Below are 22,283 nucleotides of genomic sequence, written 5' to 3'. Positions count from 1 at the left end.
CATTCCCTGTCCTTCTCATCATCTTTTAGCTTGTGCTCACATGCACAGCATTCCCCCACATGCACTGGTCAGGATCAAGCACGTAATAGGTTTTTCACATTCCCTCAGAGCAACTTACACATAAAAAGAGAGTTTTACTATGTATGTGTATGACAGACAGACAGACAGAGAGAGAGAACACGGGGCATTGACTTTAATGGAGTTAGTCCAGATTGTCAGGGTTGAAATTGAGATCAGGATTTGGCCCCATATGTAGTTTAGGCTTTGATCAGTCTGTGAGATTCTCCATCCTTGTGTGTTATCTGAGGTTTCCATTAAACTTAACACTGTTAATTTAACACTGTTACGTCTCTCTGTTGGCTTTCAGTTATAACTGACTGCACCATGTCCTCTAAGATGACCAAACTAGACATTGCTTCCTCAGAGAACTGGGAACAGAAGAAGCAGGTGGGTACATGCTGTAGGAATATGGGGTTCAGCAGGCAGGATACTGGTTTGCACTATTAAGCACCAGCCAACAGGTAATTCAGGCCTACACAAAAGTGTCAAGAAATGTGCCTAGTGACTGTTGAAATGAGTCCAGAACTGAATGAATGTGAATACTAAATTCTCCATTCTGTGCCAAGAAAGATAGTGGACCAGGTCCTAAGCTAGTGTAAATTGGCTTGTCTATCTTTGGAGGTGTGCTGATTTATACCAGCTGAGGGTATCACATTAGGTTTATAAGTAGTATCAGGACTTGTTTTTTCCAGCCCTTCTCATCCACGCTGGTGTCATATGCCAAGGCCAACACTGATACAGCAAAATTTGTATCTGACAATTGTTCAGCAAATTCAAAGGTGGTTTCTGGAAGTCCAGCTAATTCAAAGGTGGTTTCTGGAAGTCTATTCTAAATAGCCATTCCACTGTTCAGTGATTTCTTCTGTTATGTTTTTCCATGCACAACGACCAAAACAATGTTTGTTTTTAGTCTAGCTGACTTTGATTTTTGATTAAGGAAAACAACAAAGAACATGTATAAAGGGCCTGTACACCAGTTTTATGTTACTGGTGTGATGTAATATTGGCATAAAACTGCATCTGAACTGAAAAACAAAATAGCAGCTGTCTCACAAGAGCCCCCAAAGTGAGCAAGAAGGGGTGGATTTTGAAGGTGCAGTACATAGCAAACGAAATGACATCTCCTTTTAGTTACTAAATTAGTCACACTAGATTAGATGAGAAACAGTCTAGACTAAGACTAGAAACAGTCATAACTAAGTATTCCACCCCCTCTTTAAAGGGCAAGGGGTAAAAGAATCTTTTGATTTTGTTTCATCCTAATTTTCTGTTTAAAGAGTTCAAAGACAGAACTAGTAGAAGTTGTACCTGGACTCAAATTGCTGTAAACTCTCCTCCTCTACCGCCAAAGCCCAATGTCTTCTCAATGTATGGACCTCCAGTACTTATTGCTCAGAAATGTGAAGTAGGACTAGATGTTTGATTTTATTAGACTTTTCAACTTACCTAGTTTAAATAGATGTATTAACGCAGACCATGGACTCTGATTTTCTTTGAGCAAACAGTAGGATTTCATTTCCTCTACAACTCCAGATCTACAACCACTGTACCTGGTGTAGCTCCATTGACTTCAATGAAGTGCTTCCATTTAAACTAGCTCTGGACTGGTCCTAATCCTTTGGAAAGCCAGATAGATCAATGGAAGTTTTGCGTTTGCTTCTCACCCTGCCAGTGAATCTTTGCTGATGTGACTTTTTCTGTTTTGCCTCAGTGTAATGTCTTGAAGAAACCTAGTGGCCTACCCTTCGTAAGCAATGTCTGTCACTTGGTTTCCACTAAATATACTTCCATCAAAAAGAGACACCCGTACATCAAATTTATATGTACTGGGACAGAGAAAGGAGTGAAGACCATTAATGAAGTTGTGGTCAGCAGTGCACAGCCAGTTCTGAATACCCTGGAACCTCAATGTGAGTAAACTGAGACAGAGAAGCTTTTCTCAATGGGAAGGGAAAGTGTAACTCAAAATAAAAATTTAGTGGGAAATTCCTCATTCAGTCCTGACTGTCATACGTAGGTGGTGTGCAATTTCTCAGCAACTTCTGTGCCTAAAACCATCTGGAAAATTGGCCTCTGTCTCCACTTGTGATGTGGCTGATCTGAGAACTATGATATATAAACATAAGCCAGTCTGTTCCTGCTCACACTGAAAGAGAGTCAAGAAACTAATTCAATTTACCTCTCTATAGCTGCAACAGTAAACTGCAAGGGTCTAGAGTCAGTGGAGGAGAAGCTGCCGATACTTTGTCAAAATGCTGATCAGGTAATTATCTTTTATTCAACTAGAGACTCTTTAAAGGGGAAGGCTCTGATCCGATCTATTAGCAAGAGTGACTAGAGCAGTGGTGGCAGCTGAATGCCTTGCTGGAGAGGTGTGGATAGTTGTAGCCTATTTTGCAAGAATGTATTTGATCAAAAAATGGGTTATTGTGGATTTCACTAGACTATAACAGGCAGCCCATGCAGTTTCAATTCAAACACTGGAGGAAATATTGGGGCAGTGGACAAACACACATTTTCTGATGACTGCAAACTAGGAAAGGGCAGATAAAATTGGATGACACAAGCCCCATTTCATAGATGTTCCAGGACAACATTATGCTGAAGTGTCTACTGTATGGAAGATTAAAGCTCACAACAAGCAGAAGGTGATGTCCCTTCATCAATTGATATCTACCTTATTTTGAAATGAGATCTTAGGTCAAAGCATTAAAAAATGGACCTGCAGTTGTTCAGAAGTTTTGAAAATTTACCCCCACCTTATTATATATCTCATTATGAATTTAGCAGCCTAGCTTTGGGCACCCGACTCTGAAAACTTTGCCCAAGAGCTTTTTTTTTTTTTTTTTTTAAAGTATAAATCCAACTTTCCTCTATTTTATTTTCAGGTTGTTTCAGATGCAAAGGACTTCATGAGGTTTTCCAAAGTGATGGGTGAAAATGATGCAGTGACCAAGACAATAATAGGAGTGGTCGGCCTGACCAAAGAGGCCATCCAGACCAATATGGAGACCCCCAAATCAGCAGTGATTAATGGTATGGATACAGTCATGGGATGAAAAGTATGTAGGACTGGCTGAAAAACAAGAATTCTGATTTACATCAAAATTGGAGGATTTGAAATGCGTTTTTGTTCCACAATGGAATGAAAATGAGACCTTTCAAACATTTTCATTAAAAAACACAAGTGACTCCCACCCCAAAATAGCCTGGTAATTAGGGCACTAGTCTGGCATGTGGGAGACCCAGGTTCAAGTTCCTGCTCTGCCTGATTTGGAGCAGGGAGCTGAACCTGGGGCCCCCACATCCCAATTAGTGCCCTAGCTACCAGGCTATTGGCTGTTCTGGGATGGGGTTCTGTCAATTCCATCCTGAGGCTGAGAAGCCTTCATGATGAAAGTTGCATCCAAATCACTACACTTCTGTGAATAGTTTTGGTTTTGATGAATCTGTATTTTCCAATATAAAAACATTCCGCTGAAAAATTCCTGATCAGCTGTAGTCATATGGCCAAGAACAAAATGTAAGCTGTGCTGGAGACAGCTGAAGAGCGAGCACATCCCTGCCTCCCCATGGCTGGTGAAGTGGGTAAGAACTTGTCTGGGTCACACTTGGGTTGGGAATTTCAAAAGAGCCTAAGGGAGTTCGGTTTTCAGCTTCTTCTGATTTCCAGTAAAAGTGAGTACCTACATCTCATAGGTTCTTTTGAAAATTCCAGTCCTGGTGTCAATATTTTTGCCATAGCTCCAAAATAAAATGGGGGCATCCCAATGTGCTGCTCTTTTCATTACCTTGGACTTACCTTCTCTTTGGAGTTGGCTGATATAATAACAAGCCAGTAAATGGATAAAGGACCCCTTGCATTGATAAGACCGAATAATTAACAGGATTCCCACTTGAACTAGCTTTAAGCCATGAGCTACTCCTTCATTCTAGTCCTTGCTTTCATCCATTCACCTCCCTGTGGTGTAAAAGGAAGACAAATATCAGACTGACAGAAGAGAGTGAGTTTAAAATATGTCCCCAGGCACCTTGTGAAGTGAGACTTGACCTCAGCTGCGATGACATGTGTTAAGCTGTTATGTAACATTTGTTCTGCTGATGATTGCTCAGTAAAATGCAGACATCTGGGACAGCAAGATCCCAAGCCGTAAACCTATGACTGGTGCTGAGTGTGTTTACATCCTGGCGCAAATGCTGTCACTTGGGGGGTGTTAATGCTTCACGGATTGGGGAAATACAAGTGTGTGGTCAATGGTTATGTTCCTTACCAAAGGGTAAATGGTAGTAAATGGGGAGGAGGTACTTTAAGAACCACTGACCTTTCTAGAAAAGCACTGGCTAATTTCAGAGGAAAAGTGGTTACACACACTGGATTTGGGTTTCATTCCCAGCTCTGCCGCAAATTCCTGTAGGGCCTCAGACTAGTCATTTCAGTTCTTTGTGCTTCAGTTCCCCGTTTGTAAAATAGGGATAATCTTTTCTTCCACCCATTGTCTGTTTAGATTATAAATTCTTAGGGGAAGAGACTGTCTTCTGCTACGTGTATGTACAGTGCCTAGCACAACAAGACCTGAGTCAGTTGGGGACTCTAGGTGCTGCCATAATACAAATAACAGCAATAGTAGTTTACCCAATTTCTCATTAAAACAATTCCATCACTCGATTGGTGGTGAATAGTGGTAATAGTAGTGCTGTTGCCAAAGGGCCAGATTTTTAAAGGTATTGAGGCACCTAAAGATGCAGACAGGGATCTAGTGAGATGTGCAAAATGCCAGGGTGCCTATCTCTATTGGTGGGAATTATGTGCTTAGGAACTTTTTGAAAATCCCACCAGGTACCTATTTATCCTTCTGGGTTCCTAATACTTTTGAAAATCTGACCCTTAGTATCTAGGGTACATGTGCTGCAAAGGTTTTCTAAGAGCTCTGCTCTAGGAATTGGTATGTGGAAGTTCTGTAGCCTGTGTTATACAGGAGGTCAGACTAGATGACCACAGTGGGCCTTTCTGGCTTTATAATCTATGAATCTGTAAGTCAGGCTTTCAAATGAAGATTTGGGGAAGCTGTGGTCCATTCTGGCATTATCGCCTTTCATTTGTCAGAATAACCTTATTCTCTTGTCTCTTTCAGTTAAACCTACAGCTTTTGTAGAAGGGCATGGAATGGCTTCTGGTCAGCAGCAGCAAGATTATGACGGTTACCTACTGCGTCTGGGCTCCATGATGACCAAATTCCAGCAATGTGCTTACCAGCATTCCCAGAGCAAGGTGAGGAATGCTGGCCAAAGCATCTGGGAGGCTCTTCAAACTAGTTACCTGGTAGTAACAAAGTTCTTCTTTTCTCTTCATTCTTATCCCAGAGATGTTCTGGGCAGGACCACAATATAACTAATCTTCTTCTTTGGGTGGTCTCTGCATATTTCCACTCTTGAGATATACCCAGTGCTTCATTTGTAATGAAAACAGTGCTGGGGCTCAAGCAATTAAGTGCTGGGGATCAAGAATTTTTTTACTTTCATAACTGATACGGCAAGCCCAGAAGTGCTGCGGTTCTGAACTGCCAAGCCTAAAGGTGCCGGGGCTCAGCTCTGGCAAGCCTGACACAAATTAAGCACTGAATGTACCTGTGTCACAGCCAGGATCAGTGGAACCTTCCAATGCCACTGGAACATTACCTTACACCCTCCTCTTGTGATTCCAAACGTTTGCAGGGTGTGCCATCTGAGTGGTGTGAAGCACCAACTGTCATAGTTCCTTCCAGCCATGGTGGCAGATGGAACGAGAACCTAGCCTGGTCCATGGACCCAGTTTTGTCAGAATGTATCATTTCCAGTGCCTTCTTCATTAGGATTAGTGTTAGTTAGCTTCTTCAGTTAGACAGTTTTACTTATCTTTTTCAGGTTTGGCAGCTTCATTGCTGATCTTTGTCCTAATAAGTTTTTTTTCTTTAGCAATCCAGTCTTTATGAGAGTCAAAGATTGCAAGACTTTTTATTTCTCTAGGCCCCTTCCAGACAGTATATAGCAGTGATACTCAGACTGAGGCTCACAAGCCACAAGTGTCTCTTTAATGTGTCTCCTGTGGCTCTTTGTAGCATGGGATATTAAAACACTGTGATTTAATTATTAACCAGTCAGGATGCTTTTACTATGTTGTTAACCAATTAAGTTATCAATTTCCACTAAGTTATTAACTTATTTACTGTGTGTTTTATATATATATATATATATATGTAAATGTAATATAGTACTATAGTAAATAAAACAATGAATTCACACTACTGGGTAATGTTGATCTTTAATATGGCTCCTGCACCACTGAGCGCTGAGTATCACTGGTATATAGCTTCAACAGAAGCTCCTCAGTGATCGGGGGAACCATACCAAACAGAGCTGGATTGGCACTGAAAACATCAAAGAGAGTGGGAACAATGGTTCTGTATTGGGGAACAGTTTTAGGATCAAACAATAGTTTAGTTGTAGATGTCTCCCATTTCAAGAGATATTTCTAAAATTGTACCTTCACAATATTAATTTGCTTCTTGCAGTTGCTGAAATATTGCATCATTGCCTTGATTCATACAATTACCCAACCCCTGAAGACCATCTACCTGATCCTACTGATCATTATTGAATACTTTCCCGTCAACTTTCAGGACAAGATGCTACAAGTTTCCCGTACCACAGAAGTGCTCCGTGCTTCATTCTCCACTCTTGATTCCTTCCAAGATCTGTCTAGACGAATCCTCTCCCAAATATGGGAGAAAGTGACCAAGAAAGAGGAACATATGAATAAGCTGCTGGAGTATGTGGTGTACAGTACACCTCTGTGTTGGTTTGTGGGACCCTTCAATGCTTTAAGAGGCAGAATATAAGCAGACTCCACAGAAACTGCAGAATATGGAAAGAAGGCGCGCGTGACAAGTGACACTATTTAGACTGCAGAAGTTTGGAAGCTGTTACAGGATACGACTTCCCTGTGGAGCTAATTTATTTGTAGAACTGTAAAGTTTGTCGAACGAAAGCTTTGATCTTTGTGAACCCAGTTCTGAGATTAGAGCTGAGCCTCAGAATAGCCTGGAAGTAAATAAATCAATCAGGTTCTTTCAAAGTCCCTTTGTTGCTGAAATCTGCCTCCCAAAATTCACAGAATCATTTAAATACCGGCTGCGGGAGGGGAAAGGGAACTATAGCAAGTCTGCCCTTGAGCAAGACTTTTGTTTGGTTACACATGTGGTGAACAGAAGCAATTTAAAATAGGGAGGTTAATCAAAGATTAGGAATTTTAAAAGATCACAAACAGAATGTGCCATTGCATAGTCCTTTACATAAGACCATAAGAGCGACCCTACTGCATCAGACCAAAGGTCCATCCAGCCCAGTGTCCTGTCTGCTGACAGCGGCCAGTGACAGGTGCCCCAGAGGGAATGAACAGGTAATCATCAAGTGATCCATCCCCTGTCGCCCATTCCCAGCTTCTGGCAACCAGGCTAGGGACACCATCCCTGCCTATCCTGGCTAATAGCCAGTGATGTACCTATCCTCCACGAACTTATCTTGTTCTTTTTTTAACCCTGTTGTAGTTTAAATTCTGTTAGAGTTCCAGTTGTCCCCTCTTGTAAGTAGAAAGCTCTTTAAAGGCAACATTGTGATTTGCCCTACATAGCCAGGCAGGACAGGAGGAATGGCTGAGTAGGAATCACTGTTCTGTAGCTGATGTGATATCAGGCTCTGTGGGGCTGCTAATGCCCTCCAAAACGCAGGTCGGAAGAGAGTGGGCAGACCAGGCAGAAGAATATATAGATCTTCACTATATGTCCTGTTACACTTGCACAATACAGGCCTGCTTCTCCACTGCTTTGCACCTTGTGTAGTCATTTACCCCTGTGCACAGTGGGTGTGAAATGCTGCCACATGGGAATGGTAGTGTAACCCAGGCTAACACAGTGTGGGGGTTTGTACCCCACTCCACCCCAGTAGCCAGGCCATCTAAAGAGGTGTATGAGTTTGCTAAGGAGCCTGGATTCTTTAGTACAGGTAACAGAAGCTCAATTTGATACAAGATGAAAAATCCTCACTAGAGCTGGGTAAAATATTTTTAATCATAAATTTGCCAAAAAATGCATTTTTCAGAACACAGGAATTATTTGAAAATTCAAGTAAAAAATGGGGGAAAGAAATTGAAAAAGTCAAAACAGTTTGTTTTGTTCATTTCAAAATGAAATGTTTTGACTTTTCATTTCAAATAGTTTCGTTTTGACCATTTGGAAATGAAACACTTTATTTTTTTTCATTTTGAAATGGTGTTTCTTTTCAAAATTTAGCTAGATTTAAAAAAAGGGAGGGGGTACAAAGCACCCAAAACCTACATGAAATTAAAAACTGAAAAATAATCTTTTAGGGTCACATGAATGGTTTTGTTTGGCTTGAAACACATTTGTTCATTTATTCCATTTCAATGAGGAGAAACTGAAAAATAAAATCAGTTTTGGTTTGAACGGACTGTTTTTAATTTTGTTTTTTGTTCAGCCCCTTAAATGAAAAATTCATTATTTGCTCAGTCCTAGTCCGCCCGCAAATATTTTAATGTTGCATGACAATGTCAAGTGGGAAAGGTGGCAGCTAAAGGGAAGCATCTCAGAATCTCTGTCTAGTTGCCCATTTGGGGTAAATGTTCATAAAGGAAGGGGATAGCACTAACATAAAAAGACTACAAGGGTGGAAGTTAAGGTGGATTCAGCACTGGGTAGGGTATCAAAATTAAACTAAAGAATCTGAGTTGCTTCTGGTTTATCCGTAACTCTTTTGCTGTCCCAACTAACTGCACCAGGACCTCACACCTTCTCCAAAATATCACAAGTAATGCCACAAAGTAGTTTGTGTCACAAGGCTGTACTGTACAGTGGGCGAGAGGGAATCCAATGGGAAATTGTATTTACATGCAATCATGCTCATTTTACACATGTTTACAATTTCCTTGATATTTATCTGTATTGAAGGCATATACGCTGTCAATGGAGTGGAGAGGCCTTTTGCTTAAGCATTACAAAATGCAGCCTGAAAGAACATTTGAAAAATGCAGCTTCGTATGTTTAGAATGAACAGTAAAATTCTTTCAAATTCAGTTACTTGGAAAACTTTGTGTCTTGCAAGTTATATGATAAAGCAGCCTCATTCTCATCCCAAAACAGTCAGGATGCATTGGAGGTCCCGTCCAGACTTACATTTCTTTGCTTCTTGCATTATCAGGAGTGGCTGGTGTTCAGGTGATAATGGAGCTAAGCTCTATCAATATAATGTGACAACAGATTATGGGAAAAACCTTGAAAACATGAAAAGAGCAAAACCAGACACACAGGCATTTGCCTGCCCCTGCAGAGAGCCTGACACAGGAGCTCAGAGAGGTGTGAACTGCCCCATTCATCAAAGAGGGGTAACTCCCATGCCAAGTGATGGTGGTATACATGTCTAGATTTTTAACCATTTCACTGCTGATCAAAGTAAGCAAGAAAGGAGAGGGAAGATTGCATATGTGCATAATCTACTGGGACTGGCATCTCATTTTCATGGTGAGAGTGGATGTCATTAGGGAACTTCACACTTCCATGGCCAAAATCTGACCCTTGGGGCTAAAAGACCAGATGACACCAATCCCACAGAGCCCAGCTTGGCATTTACCTGTTGAAGTCCTGGGAAGGTGGGTGGGCACACACCAGGAACAGCAAGGGCCGGGTGGAGGATAAAGAGTTACTTCTCTTGGGGTGGATGCTGCTTCTCCCCCTGCAGGAGGCTGGGTGCAGACATGGGCAGACATCACTGTCTCAGTTCTATTCAGTGGATATTCTCAAGCTTTTCTTTGCAGCCATGTGAGGTAGAAATATTTATTTGTAAACGGCAGCTGAGATTGACATAATCACATGACTGGGATCCAGGCATGTGGCTATTGTGCCTCCGTCTTAATCTGGTCATACCCACTGGGGTAGCTGAAGCTTACCGAGAGGGACCCGAGCCCAAAGGGGAACCCAGCAGAGCATGTGTGCTCATGTTTTGTACATCTGCACAATCAGCTATAAGTAGCATCTCATGTAGGCAGAGCTTGGATTGTGGCCAGGGCTTGGGACAGTACCACCATTTTTTTTTCCAATTCAAACCCTGAGGGAGAACAATGAAGGGGTCACAGATGGATAAACACTCCTTTCTTCCGCCCTTCCCTGTAACAGAATGTGGTATACTTTTCTCTTTTCTTTTTTTTTTTTTTTTGGAAAGGGGGATGAAGGAGGAGAGGGGCAAGTTCTTCCAGTTACCCTACCTAATGCTTGTTCCCCAACAAAATGCTTCACTATCTATCTAAGGTATTTACATAGCCCTGATTGCCAGAGTATCTGAGCACCTCACAAAACCGCTATGAAGTATGGAAGCCACATTATCCCCGCTGCACAGAGGGGGAACTGAGGCACTGAGAGGCTAAGTGACTTGCACAAGGTCACGCAGGAAGTCTGTAGTAGAGCATAAAATTGAACCCAGCTCAAATCCTAGGCTAGTATCCTAACCACTGGAGAAAACTACCAGTCTTCAGTATGCTACTCTTCCTTACAGTGTGCCAGTTTTTACTTTGAAACTATGGCCAACATGCAGGAGAAGCAGGCACATTGCTATCTGCAACCTTTCCATCAGAGATGGTCTATATTTGTCTGATATTTTTATTTGGGGGGGAGGGGTTAGATTTTTCAAAACAAAATGAAAAGTTCTGTTTCATTTTTTTACCCTTTTCTCTACTTCTTTTTAAAAACTTTTCTCTCCCCTTTCCCATTGGAAAGGGCCATGAAAGTCTATGGCTTTTTAAGTCACAGAGGTGTTTTTGAAAATGTTATCCATCCTAACTAGCAACTGTTTCTAGGCAGGCTGTGGAAGCAAAGTGAGTTCAGCTGGATGACAGTAAAGACCCAGGAGTGTTAATTGGAATTACATTTGGGGAATAACTCATGCCCAATCTCTGCAGTCCCCAAGGGATTTGCATTCTCCAATTGGTCAGGAAAGTAAAGCCTTCTTTTCATTGGTTCCCTGAACTGTCAGTCTTGAGTATTTCACTCCCTCCCCTCACAATTACATCACCAGGAGTGTATAAAATCTGACCAGGTGGTGAATGGAGTAAAGCAGTGTCTGGAGTACTGAGAAAAGTAAGTGAGTTGGTTTGGTGCTTGCCCTTGAAGCAGTAGGACTTGTTGGTAATAAGGATTTTAGTCATTTTTTAAAAATTGTTTCTACTATTCCTTGGTCAGGTGTTTGCAGTTATGCTGCTTTGAAATGTTTAGGTGTGTAAGCGTCTGTATTAAGAAGCTGTGGGTGGGACAGCAGTTGGGAAGCTGAGTCTGGGAAACTTAATGCTTGTTGGCCTTAAGCCCCTTAGCTGGTGAGAGACAGGATCACACTTTTAAATTTTTTTCTGCAGTTAAAGCTATTAAATGGCCTTTAATAATGATACTTACTGCCTTTAATGGACTCGGGAAAGTGGACTGTTTTGAACCTCTCTATGCCATGAGAAGGAATCCTCCTGCTTCCTTTCTCCTTAGCTGCAGTAGAACTGAAATTGTCACTACTCTTATTTTTTTAAGCAAGAAATATGTACTTAGCTCACTAAAGAGCTAATGTGCCTCTAAATATTACTACTTTGTTAATCTGCTAATGGCCCTGCCATTTCTTCTACTCCTTCTTTGGAGCAGAACACTGCTCTTGTCTTTAGGATGCTGTAAATTTCTTAAGGAGAAGTTAACTTGTAACTTCAGGCCTTTCTTTCTTGCCCTTTTCAGGTATATCTGATTATACCATGACTTCTAATGGAAAAGACACCAATATGGCATCCCCAGAGCATGGGGAGGAGGAGCAACAGGTAGGTGCTTCCTCTTTAGCATTGCTAGTTCAACATGTGAATACAAAAAATAACTGGCTGGCGTCTGGTAGCAGGCTTCACATATGCCCACCTCCATGTCTAGAGATCTATTCAGTTGCTCTTCTAGAAGCTGCAAAATAGCTTGGCTTATAAGGATGTTTAAAAATTCTTTTTGCTTTAGTTAAACTTGTGATCTGGTTTCAGTTCTCAGAAGCAGCTGTTGGGCCTCTTAGCTCTTCAGTCAAAGGATTGTTTAATGGTGTGAAAGCCTGGGGAGGCAACATGTCCAAGGGTATAAAGTAATGGTTCAGACCCAATTTAGAACATTGCTTCCCTGACTCACTGTTCTGTCCCTTGCCTCTCTAGAATGTCTTGAGGAGGGTGGCTAGTCTACCTTTAGTCAACTCTGCCTATGATCTGGCTGCCACTGCGTATGCTTCCACCAAGGAGAGCCATCCCTATGTGAGGTCCATCTGTGACATGGCAGAGAAGGGAGTGACGTCCATAACCAACGTTGCAGTAAGCAGTGCACAGCCACTTGTAACTAAACTTGAACCTCAGGGTGAGTGGCGCATATGCAGACCTTTCTGTTTGTATGGTACAATTCCTTGACCGTAGGATCTCAACACCCATCTCTAAAACTCATAATGAAAATCAGTATGCCTGCAGTACTGGAGGACAGGCTGGCAGCAGGGTTGGTGTGGTGATAGGAATAATACAGTAGCCTGTGGATATAAACTAACATTTGCTAGAGGATAATGAAGGGCTTTGCTTACACTAATTACTACTGCTGAACTTGTACTCACCTTCACTGTAGCTAGGAGGTGAGATTAGTGCTCAGCCCTTTCCCTTTAAGGAGCAACACCCTTTGAAAGGTACCTAATTGCAAAATGAGATCCTCATTCTGTAACTTGAGAGGCTCAAAATGTAGTCTTTTATTGGACCAACTTCTCTTGGTAAGATTACCTCACCCCCACCTTGTCTAATATCTCTGGACCAACATGGCTACAACAACACTGCAAACAGATTACAACTGTTAAACTATTCTTAACGAGCTTCTTTTTGAGCTATTGCCTGATGCCAACAGCAATGGCCTGACTTCTCTCCTTCATGAGAACAGTTAATTGGATTTATTGCAGCCAAGGTATTGCAAAAACTTATTGGTGCCTTCCAGAGGGATGAGTTAAACCTTTGATCAATCTTCAGAGCTGTAAGACTATGGAGTGAGAGATCCTTGCACATAGTCCATTCCCACTCTACCAAGAACATAAATCCCTCACCAGAAGAGGGAGCCTGGAAAGTAATGCCTAGCATGCTTGGGTAAAACAATTCTGCAGTAAGTATAGATGGGAGGAGAAAGTGTTCTGATGCTAGTTGGAACAATCTTGATTGAGTAACTGAATTAAGATGTATGGGAGGAAACCTGGAGCTAAACTATTGAAGGGGACACTACTTTTCATGGGAAACTTTTACCAGAAAAGCTCATCTCTTGGGGGAGAGGGAGGAAATCCCCCTGAAGGTCTAGATTCCATGCAAGTGTGTAAATGTGCAGCACCTACAACCCAAACTACTGCTGCCTGAACATATTGGAGAACCAAAGATCTCATTACAGATGTGAGCCAGGTTCTGTACATATTGCAGTAGCAAAATGACCAATTAAACTATGGTGTCTCTCTAGTGATGACAGCAGATGAGTGTACTTCTGAAGTACCTGACAAAGTGGAGGAGACTCTACCAATCTTTCAACAGACTGCTGATAAGGTAACTTTCACCACCCTTGCTCTACAAGATTAAGTGTTTATGAAAGGGGTGCCAATAATGGGATGCTTCCTCCAGTAGAGGAACACTCAAGACTAAAAGCAGTCAAGAGGTGGGAGCTAGTGTTTAAACATAACTCTGGTCCGGAGTTTAACAGCAAGATGCAGTTCTTCCCCCTGAAGATTTGACCTATGGGGCAGAGCAGGTGGTAATCCCCCAACCTCAATCTCTGGGTCAATGTGGAATTATCACTCTGCATTACTAGACAATAATGTCTTGAACTTTCTCTGTTACATCTGAAACACAGGAGTTGGCATCTTCCAGACTGACAGATGTCAAAGAGACAATGATCAGAATGGTAGATATGACCAAAGAAGCTGTACAGGATGGTATGAGGACCACCAAATCAATGGTAACTGACCACATGAGCACAGTTGTGGAATCAAGAATGGGCCAGTTGGCCATAAGTGGAATGGAAGCAGTACTGGAGAAATCTGAAGAGCTCTTGGATCACTATCTTCCCATGACAGATGATGAACTAGGTCAGAACACATGAATGACAAGCTTATTATCTTAGTTTTTAGGATAATCCTCCCTTTGGGCCAAACTTCTCTAGGCTTCTCCTCAATCCTGCATCTGTCACCAAATTCAGGCTCATCCTACAGCATGTTCATATCTTAACCCTCAGTCTCTGCTTTTAGTTGGCAGGCATGTTGCCTGAATTTTATGGGATTACAAGTGGGGACAGGGTGGTACTGGAAGGAATTATGGGCATGACTATTCATTAGAAGTCAGTTTCCTTATCCAAATAAGCAAAAACTGGCTTAATCTTATTTAGTGGAGCAGTTACAGGTGGGCCTTTTTTTTTAAGTTTTTCTGAAGTTACTTGATAGGTGCTAAAACTCCCTTGTTACAGGAGTTTGGCTTAAGATTTAACAGAAGATCAGTGTGGCTTGTACTCCTTTCCCAATCTCTTAATTTGAGAGGGTGAACAACCTGAGCTTTCTTCCCTCTAGCTGAACTTGCTGAACCTGTGGAAGGTGCTGAAGTGTCTTCAGCACAACCACAAGAGCATCGGAGTTACTTCGTGCGTTTAGGTTCCCTGTCAACCAAACTTCGCCAACGTGCCTACCGCTATTCCCTAGACAAGATGAGACGTACCAGTCAAAACATCAGAGAGGCTCTTTCCCAGCTTCATCAAACCATGGGACTGGTAGGAAATCAACTAATTCTTAGGCTGATGCCCTCCAGGGCAGGGAACCCCTCTAATTCTGCCTGTACAGAATGTGGTACAATGAGGCTTAGACCTCAGTCATGGTTGTGTGCTATAACTAGACCCTTCTACTCTTGATGCATTGAGCATACCACTCTGTGGAGTGAAGGCTAGTTCATAAGCAGTAGAACTAGAATAACTGATGTGCAAGTGTCTTTTCTCAATATGCTTAATCCATTTCTAGATTGAATACATTAAGCAAGGTGTTAAACTTCAAGAAGTCCAAGAGAAGTTCCATCACATATGGCTGAGCTGGAATAGAGAGCAGCCAAAAGGCAGTGAGATCAAAGATTTGGCAAAACCAGAGGTATGTATGGGGTGGTGGGGGTCCCTCTGGTCTGCAAGGACCAGAATATTGGCTAACCTTGCAGAGTAGCTTATCTTTGGATAAGTAGCTGATTTTAATCAGGTGACTTATTACAAAATGTCATCTATTAGCATAATAGAAATAGGTGGCTTCCTTGCTTAGACATCCCTAAAGTGACATCACACCAGCAAGGTCTGTGCCAAGCATGAATCTAAAGAGACTGCTTCTTGCTTTTTTAACCTCAGCACAGCCTGAAAACTGATATTGTAGATCATAAGCTTGCAACTGGTGAAACCCCTGTTAAATAACTTGGATTAGCTCTGTTCTGACCCAGTTTACAAGGCTTATTGCCTCTGGTGTTAACCTCCATTGTCACAAGCTGCTTCCCTTAAGGAAGGAGGAATTTGGCTTTATATTTCTCCTGAACGAGTGCATGGCACACCCATTGCAGACTTTGTTGCAAGGTACTAATAGAAAGACCATTGGCTCCAACACCACCTGAGGCAGTGGCAAGTTTGATATCTATTTTTGAACATTAGAATTAAACTTCTACTTCTCCAACAGATGGAGTCTGAGACTTTGGCTATGTCCCGCAGCATTATCCAGCAGCTGCAGGATGCCTGCCAGATGCTAGTATCCAGCATTCAAGGTCTCCCCACCACCTTTCAGGATAAGGTGCAACAGGTGTATCACAACATGGAAGAGCTTCATGATTCTTTCTCCACTGCCCATTCCTTCCAGGATCTCTCCAGCAGCCTCCTGACTCAGAGCCAGGAGATGGTGACCAAGGCCCAGGAATATGTGGATGAGCTGATGGCATACATGATGGAGAATACTCCTCTGTCTTGGATTGTGGGACCCTTCACCCCATCGGGTAAGGTGTCTGCAGATTCCATTGAACCACAAAACCAAGAAAATGAGGCTGCGGAAGCTGAAGTCATCACAGCATCCAAGTCTGAGGAGGCCTTGTGACCTAGAAACATAAAACTTCTTCTTCTCTTAAGGAAGAAGGCAGAATTCCTTGTCTCCACAGATTCAGTCAGTCTTCCTTGTGACTCCATGTGTACTAGCACAGGTCTGCAGGAAAGACCCCAAGGGCTAGTACTAGTAAGCAATGTGTGCCTCATCTCTAACTTCTGGAGGTGTTGTGACTTCTATAATATAGATCACTTCTCAGCTCAGATACTACTTGTTTGTGTTTAATATCACTGTCTTCAAAATAAAATGTCACTGCATTTGAATGGAGGTCTAATCTGCTCTTTCTAAGAGGTGGTTTCCTGGTCTATAGTAGACATCTGTACCTGCAATTAGTCATGCTACATGCAGCCTTGTTTCTCAGTAGTAGCAACCAGTGGCATTAGTGTGTAGACACTTAGAGTAAACTTCCCAGGCATCTATATACCATAGAACCAAATCTAGAGCCTTAAAATTTCTAAGTAGTTCTAGATCAACTACTCACAGCTGTAAACATGCTGTAGTTTCTGGTTAAACTTACAACAGAGAAGTTACTTTTGTTGATCTCAGATGGCTGTGGTAGAATTGCACTTGGGATTTCAGGTAGCAACTTCTAAAAAGCAAACAGTGCAGTTAAAAATCCTACCACCATTCTAGTCTAGGTTGGCCAGACTCTAACTGGATTGCTCCAGCCTAAGGCAGGGACCAGGAGAAAATGAGGCAAAGGAATCCCAGGAATATCTCATAAAACAGGGCAGGCACTAGAGGGGCTCTAAGGCATAGATGTCACAGCCTAAAACATTGGTTATTCTGTTTGGGAATGTGTGTATAATCTTGAACACCTACAAAATCACTTGGAATCTGGATCAAGCCTGCATAAATCAGCACTCCACAGCTGGAAATGTGGAAGTCTATACCAGCAAGTTTTGCACTTACGCACAGCAGGCCCTCTAAAATCCACATCATAGGGTGACAAATATCAAAGGAGTAGCTTTGTAAGTCTGTCTTCAAAAAACAGTCTGGTGGTACCTTAAAGACTAGTTGGGCATAAGCTTGCCTGGGTAAAGAACCCACTTCAGATGCATCTGAAGTAGGTTCTTTACCCAGGCAAGCTTATGTCCAAATAAATCTGTTAGCCTTTAAAATGTCCCTGGACTCTTTGTTCTCTTTTATCATCAGAGGGTGAATAATTTAGCTTTTCCCACAGCCTCAGATCTACCTGTCAAAGAGGAAGGGTATCAATGACTACTATGAAAAATACATAGTAAACCACATTGTAACATAATACAGATACAATAAGGGCTTTTGAAGGTCAAATGAAGGTGGTACAGTCCCATAATACAGAGGATATGCACTCTGTTTAGTGCACCACTTCCCCCAGGAAAGTAAGCACAGAGACCCAATGTTTTTGGAGGTATTTAGGCATTGCTCCACTCACATTGCAGGACCCCCCTGAGACCAAGTTCTGTTTACAAGTGATATAGGGATTTAGATGCTGGAGTCACTTTTTGACAATTAAACTTGCATTGCTGTCACATGAGTCTTGCAGAATAGTGCTTAAACACATTAAAAATAAAACTAGGCCTCTGAAGAAATTTATAGTTCAATTTAAAACCTATGCCAAACTTGAGGGTGCTATGATAGCTTGCTTACCACCTGTGTCCTAGGTTATTCCCAGCCCTGCAACTCCCTTGAATCATTTCTATGCTTTGTGCCTCTGTAAAAGGGGGTCACATGATGCCATTTGTAAAATGGGGATAACCATTCTCTGCAATGAAGTTCTTTGAAATCTGGTTATATTTAGTAACTAACAAAAGGGGGCCCAGTTGCAGCTGGGGCCTCCATGTGCTACTCTGCTGCAACTATTATAGCTGTGAACTTCCTAACATGCACAAGTACTAAAGTTTGCATAGTGTAGCTGTACCCAAAAAGTCAGTGGGAGAGAAGTTGTTCCAGATGCGTTTTCTAAACCACTCTTTTACAGAGGGAAAACAGATCTAGTGGTTCTGGAATACCTACCTTCTATAAAAGCCAACATGAATGCCTTGCCTACACTAGAAAGGGAGATGCAGCTTATTCCAGCAGGAGAGTTTCATGCCAGTATCATTTATGGCTTCAGCAAATGAAATAAGTAGGGCTGTCAATTAATTGCAGTTAACTCACACAATTAACTCAATCATGACTAAAACATTTAATTGCACTGTTAATAGAATACTAATTGAAATGTATTACATATTTTCAGAGTTTCTACATTTTCAAATATATTAAAATACAATGTGTACAGTGCTCATTTTATATATTTTTATTACAAATTTTCACTGTAAGAATAAAATAGTATTTTTCAATTCACCTCCAAGTACTATAGTGCAATCTCTTTACCAGGAAAGTGCAATTTACAAATGTAGACTTTTTTTGTTTTGTTTTTGAGACAAATTATGTAACAATGTAAACCTTTAGAGCCTACAGCTCCACGCAGTCCTACTACTTATTCTGCCAATCACTAAGACAAACAAGTGTGTGTACATTTACAGGAGGAGATGCTGCCTGCTGCTTCTTTACAATGTCACCTGAAAGTGAGAACAGGCATTTGCGTGGCACTTTTGTAGCTGGTGTTGCAAGGTATATATGTGCTAGATATGCTAAGTATTCGTATGCCCCTTCATACTTCAGCCATCATTCCAGAGGACATGCTTCCATGCTGATGATGCTTGTTAAAAAAGAATGCATTAATTAAATTTGTGACTGAACAACTTGGGGGAGAACTGTATGTCTTTGGCTCTGTTTTACCCACATTCTGCTGTATATTTCATGTTACAGCAGTCTCAGATGATGACCCAGCACATGTTTGTTTTAAGAACACTTTCACTGCAGATTTGACAAACCACAAAGAAGGTACCTGTCATAAACATAAAGGGAAGGGTAAACCCCTTTAAAATCCCTCCTGGCCAGAGGAAAACTCCTCTCACCTGTAAAGGGTTAAGAAGCTAAAGGTAACCTCACTGGCACCTGACCAAAATGACCAATGAGGAGACAAGATACTTTCAAAAGCTGGGAGGAGGGAGAGAAACAAAGGGTCTGTGTCTGTCTGTATGCTGCTTTTGCCAGGGGTAGAACAGGAATGGAGCCTTAGAACTTTTAGTAAGTAATCTAGCTAGGTATGTGTTAGATTATGATTTCTTTAAATGACTGAGAAAAGAACTGTGCTGAATAGAATGACTATTTCTGTTTGTGTGTCTTTTTTGTAACTTAAGGTTTTGCCTAGTGGGATTCTCTATGTTTTGAATCTAATTACCCTGTAAGGTATCTACCATCCTGATTTTACAGAGGTGATTCCTTTACTTCTATTTCTATTAAAAATCTTCTTGTAAGAAAACTGAATGCTTTTTCATTGTTCTCAGATCCAAGGGTTTGGGTCTGTGGTCACCTATGCAAATTGGTGAGGATTTTTACCAAACCTTTCCCAGGAAGTGGGGTGCAAGGGTTGGGAGGATTTTGGGGGGAAAGACGTGTCCAAACTATGTTGCTTAGTAAACCCAGTTAGAGTTTGGTGGTGGCAGTGGATATTCCAAGGATAAAATTAATTTGTACCTTGGGGAAGTTTTAACCTAAGCTGGTAAAAGTAAGCTTAGGAGGTTTTCATGCAGGTCCCCACATCTGTACCCTAGAGTTCAGAGTGGGGGAGGAACCTTGACAGTACCAATGTGAGATTTCTAAAGCTAGCTACAGCACTCAACCCAAGGTTTAAGAATCTGCAGTGCATTCCAAAATCTGAGAGGGACGAGGTGTGGAGCATGCTTTCAGAAGTCTTAAAAGAGCAACACTCCGATGCGGAAACTACTGAACCTGAACCACCAAAAAAAGGAAAATCCACCTTCTGCTGGTGGCATTTGAGTCAGATGATGAAAATGAACATGCATCGGTCTAAACTGCTTTGGATTGTTATCGAGCAGAACCTGTCATCAGCATGGAAGTATGACCTCTGGAATGGTGGTTGAAGATGAGGGGACATATGGATTTTTAGCACATCTGGTATGTAAATATCATGCGATGCCGGCTACAATAGTGCCATGTAAACACCTGTTCTCATTTTTAGGTGACATAAACAAGAATCAGGCAGCATTATCTCCTGCAAATTGTAACCACATTTGTTTGTCTGTCTGAGCGATTGGCTGAAGTAGGACTGAGTGGACTTGTAGGCTCTAAAGTTTTATATTTTATTTTTCAATGCAGTTTTTTTTTGTACATAATTCTACTTTGTAAGTTCAACTTTCATGGTAAAGAGATTGCACTACAGTACTTGTATGAGGTGAATTGAAAAACACTATTTCTTTTGTTTTTTACAGTGCAAATATTTGTAATAAAAATATAAAGTGAGTACTGTACATATGAAAATGTAGAAAACATCTAAAAATATTTAAATAAATGGTATTCCATTATTTTTTAACAATGCAATTAATTTTTTAATTGTTTGACAGCCCTAGAAATAAGCTATATTTGCAAAGGGCTTTCCCCCCAGCATATCTGCATCTATACAGGGTCTTTGGGAGCTCTGCATATAACAAGAGATGTTTTCACTTCTTGAAAATTTACCTTTTTTATTTGGTTTATCATAATTCCAAAACACTCTGTAGGGTTTGCCTTAACTCGGGAAAGGTTTGAATTTGCTTCAGACTGAGCTAAAACCAACCTTTTTTTTTTTTCTTAATATAGATACAGGAGCCGAGGCTAAAAATCGACCAGCTAATACGTTAAAGATGTTGCCCTGCATCTGCACTAGGAAAATAGCGGAGTTTAAGTCACTTAACTAGTATGCATTAGGTTACATGGGTCCAACCTAAACTCAAACTTTTTCTAGTTATTTTTTTCTCCTTTCTTCTCCCGCAGAAGGTTGTGGGAAGAGCTGGTAACTTTTCAGGGAAGAGAGAGGTAGGTGTCTCGGGATAATAGTTATGGAGTTATTAAAGGTAGTTTATGCATACATAAGGAATTCTGCAAGGTTAATAAATATCTTGTCTAGTCTGCCTTTTGCTGGCATAACTGTCACTTAGGAATGCTGTGCCAGCAAAAGCACCCTGTATAGGGATACACTGTTAAGCTGATTATCCATTATGCTCTCCAAGTCATTTTCACAGTTGGTGCTTACCAGAATAGTCTCCTATCTTGGAAATATGTCAAAATGGATACTATTTGCTTGCACACAGCTTACCAAGCAATCAAGATCACTCCGCATCAGTAACCCTCTTCATTATTTATGCTCCTCCAGTCGTTAGAATCTGCAAATTTTTTCAGTAATGACTTGGGGCTTCATTCAAAGAAATTTAGGGCATTAGAATGCTGAGCACTTGCAATGCTCAACTTTTAGGGGCCTACACAATCACAGGAACACCACTGCAATCCACAAACAGGGACGCCAGAACAGGGCGGTGGGAGGGGCCAGGAGGTCATGGCTCCATCACTTTTTACTGGCCGTAAGGGCAGGTGAGGGGGCAGACAGAAGTGAGTGGGGGATGGGGTCGTGCAGGAGGGGGAAGGGGCGGCCTGGGGGTCGGCACCACAGTTCCAGTGCCAATGCCTCCCCCCTAGTTTTAGGCTTTGTGGACAGGAGTAGCAGAGGCTTCTTAAGTTAAGCATCTAGGCTCCCCATGCAATGAAGGGGGAGAGCTAAGCACCTTAGAATTCAGTTCATAGGAGCCAGTGCATTAGGTGGGGAGCCACCTAAGTTAGTCAAATAGGATATGCTGGTAACAGGTATGTGTCATAAGCCACATCCCTCTAATAGACATAAATGCCTATCTCTGCTAGTGCTCCACGACTGAGCACCCCTGTCATGAAATTAGTTGTTTCTAGATTGAGTGATTAGAGCCGGGAGACTGGACACTGTATGCTTTACACCCAACCCCGCCAGCTGGATGCCCTACTCACCAGGCTCCAGAGTCATTCTCTCTCTCTCTACCCCAGTGACTCTAAGTATTTATCCACAGTAGAACAGCTTCAACTAGTCATACTGGATACATCACTGGCACGGCCAAGGACTAATTATTTGT

General features: G+C 41.7%; 2 protein-coding genes across 2 annotated transcripts; both read left to right on the top strand.

Moving 5' to 3' along the window:
- Positions 1–384: 384 nt before the first annotated feature.
- LOC144259290 (perilipin-3-like) lies at positions 385–6,935 on the top strand. The gene is made up of 6 exons (XM_077807492.1): positions 385–447; positions 1,772–1,970; positions 2,250–2,323; positions 2,949–3,096; positions 5,193–5,329; positions 6,609–6,935. Exons 1-6 carry the CDS (start codon positions 385–387, stop codon positions 6,933–6,935), a joined length of 948 nt encoding a protein of 315 aa, XP_077663618.1.
- A 4,949-nt stretch (positions 6,936–11,884) lies between these two features.
- Positions 11,885–16,257, top strand: LOC144272795 (perilipin-3-like). Its single transcript, XM_077831150.1, has 7 exons — positions 11,885–11,947; positions 12,314–12,509; positions 13,626–13,726; positions 14,013–14,247; positions 14,722–14,918; positions 15,163–15,285; positions 15,850–16,257. Exons 1-7 carry the CDS (start codon positions 11,885–11,887, stop codon positions 16,255–16,257), a joined length of 1,323 nt encoding a protein of 440 aa, XP_077687276.1.
- The last annotated feature ends 6,026 nt before the right edge of the window (positions 16,258–22,283 follow it).

Source organism: Eretmochelys imbricata, chromosome 1 (genome assembly GCF_965152235.1).
Source record: "Eretmochelys imbricata isolate rEreImb1 chromosome 1, rEreImb1.hap1, whole genome shotgun sequence".
NCBI lineage: Eukaryota > Metazoa > Chordata > Testudines > Cheloniidae > Eretmochelys > Eretmochelys imbricata.
Note: the sequence above shows the minus strand (reverse complement) of the source record. Positions and strands in the feature narration are given on the sequence as shown.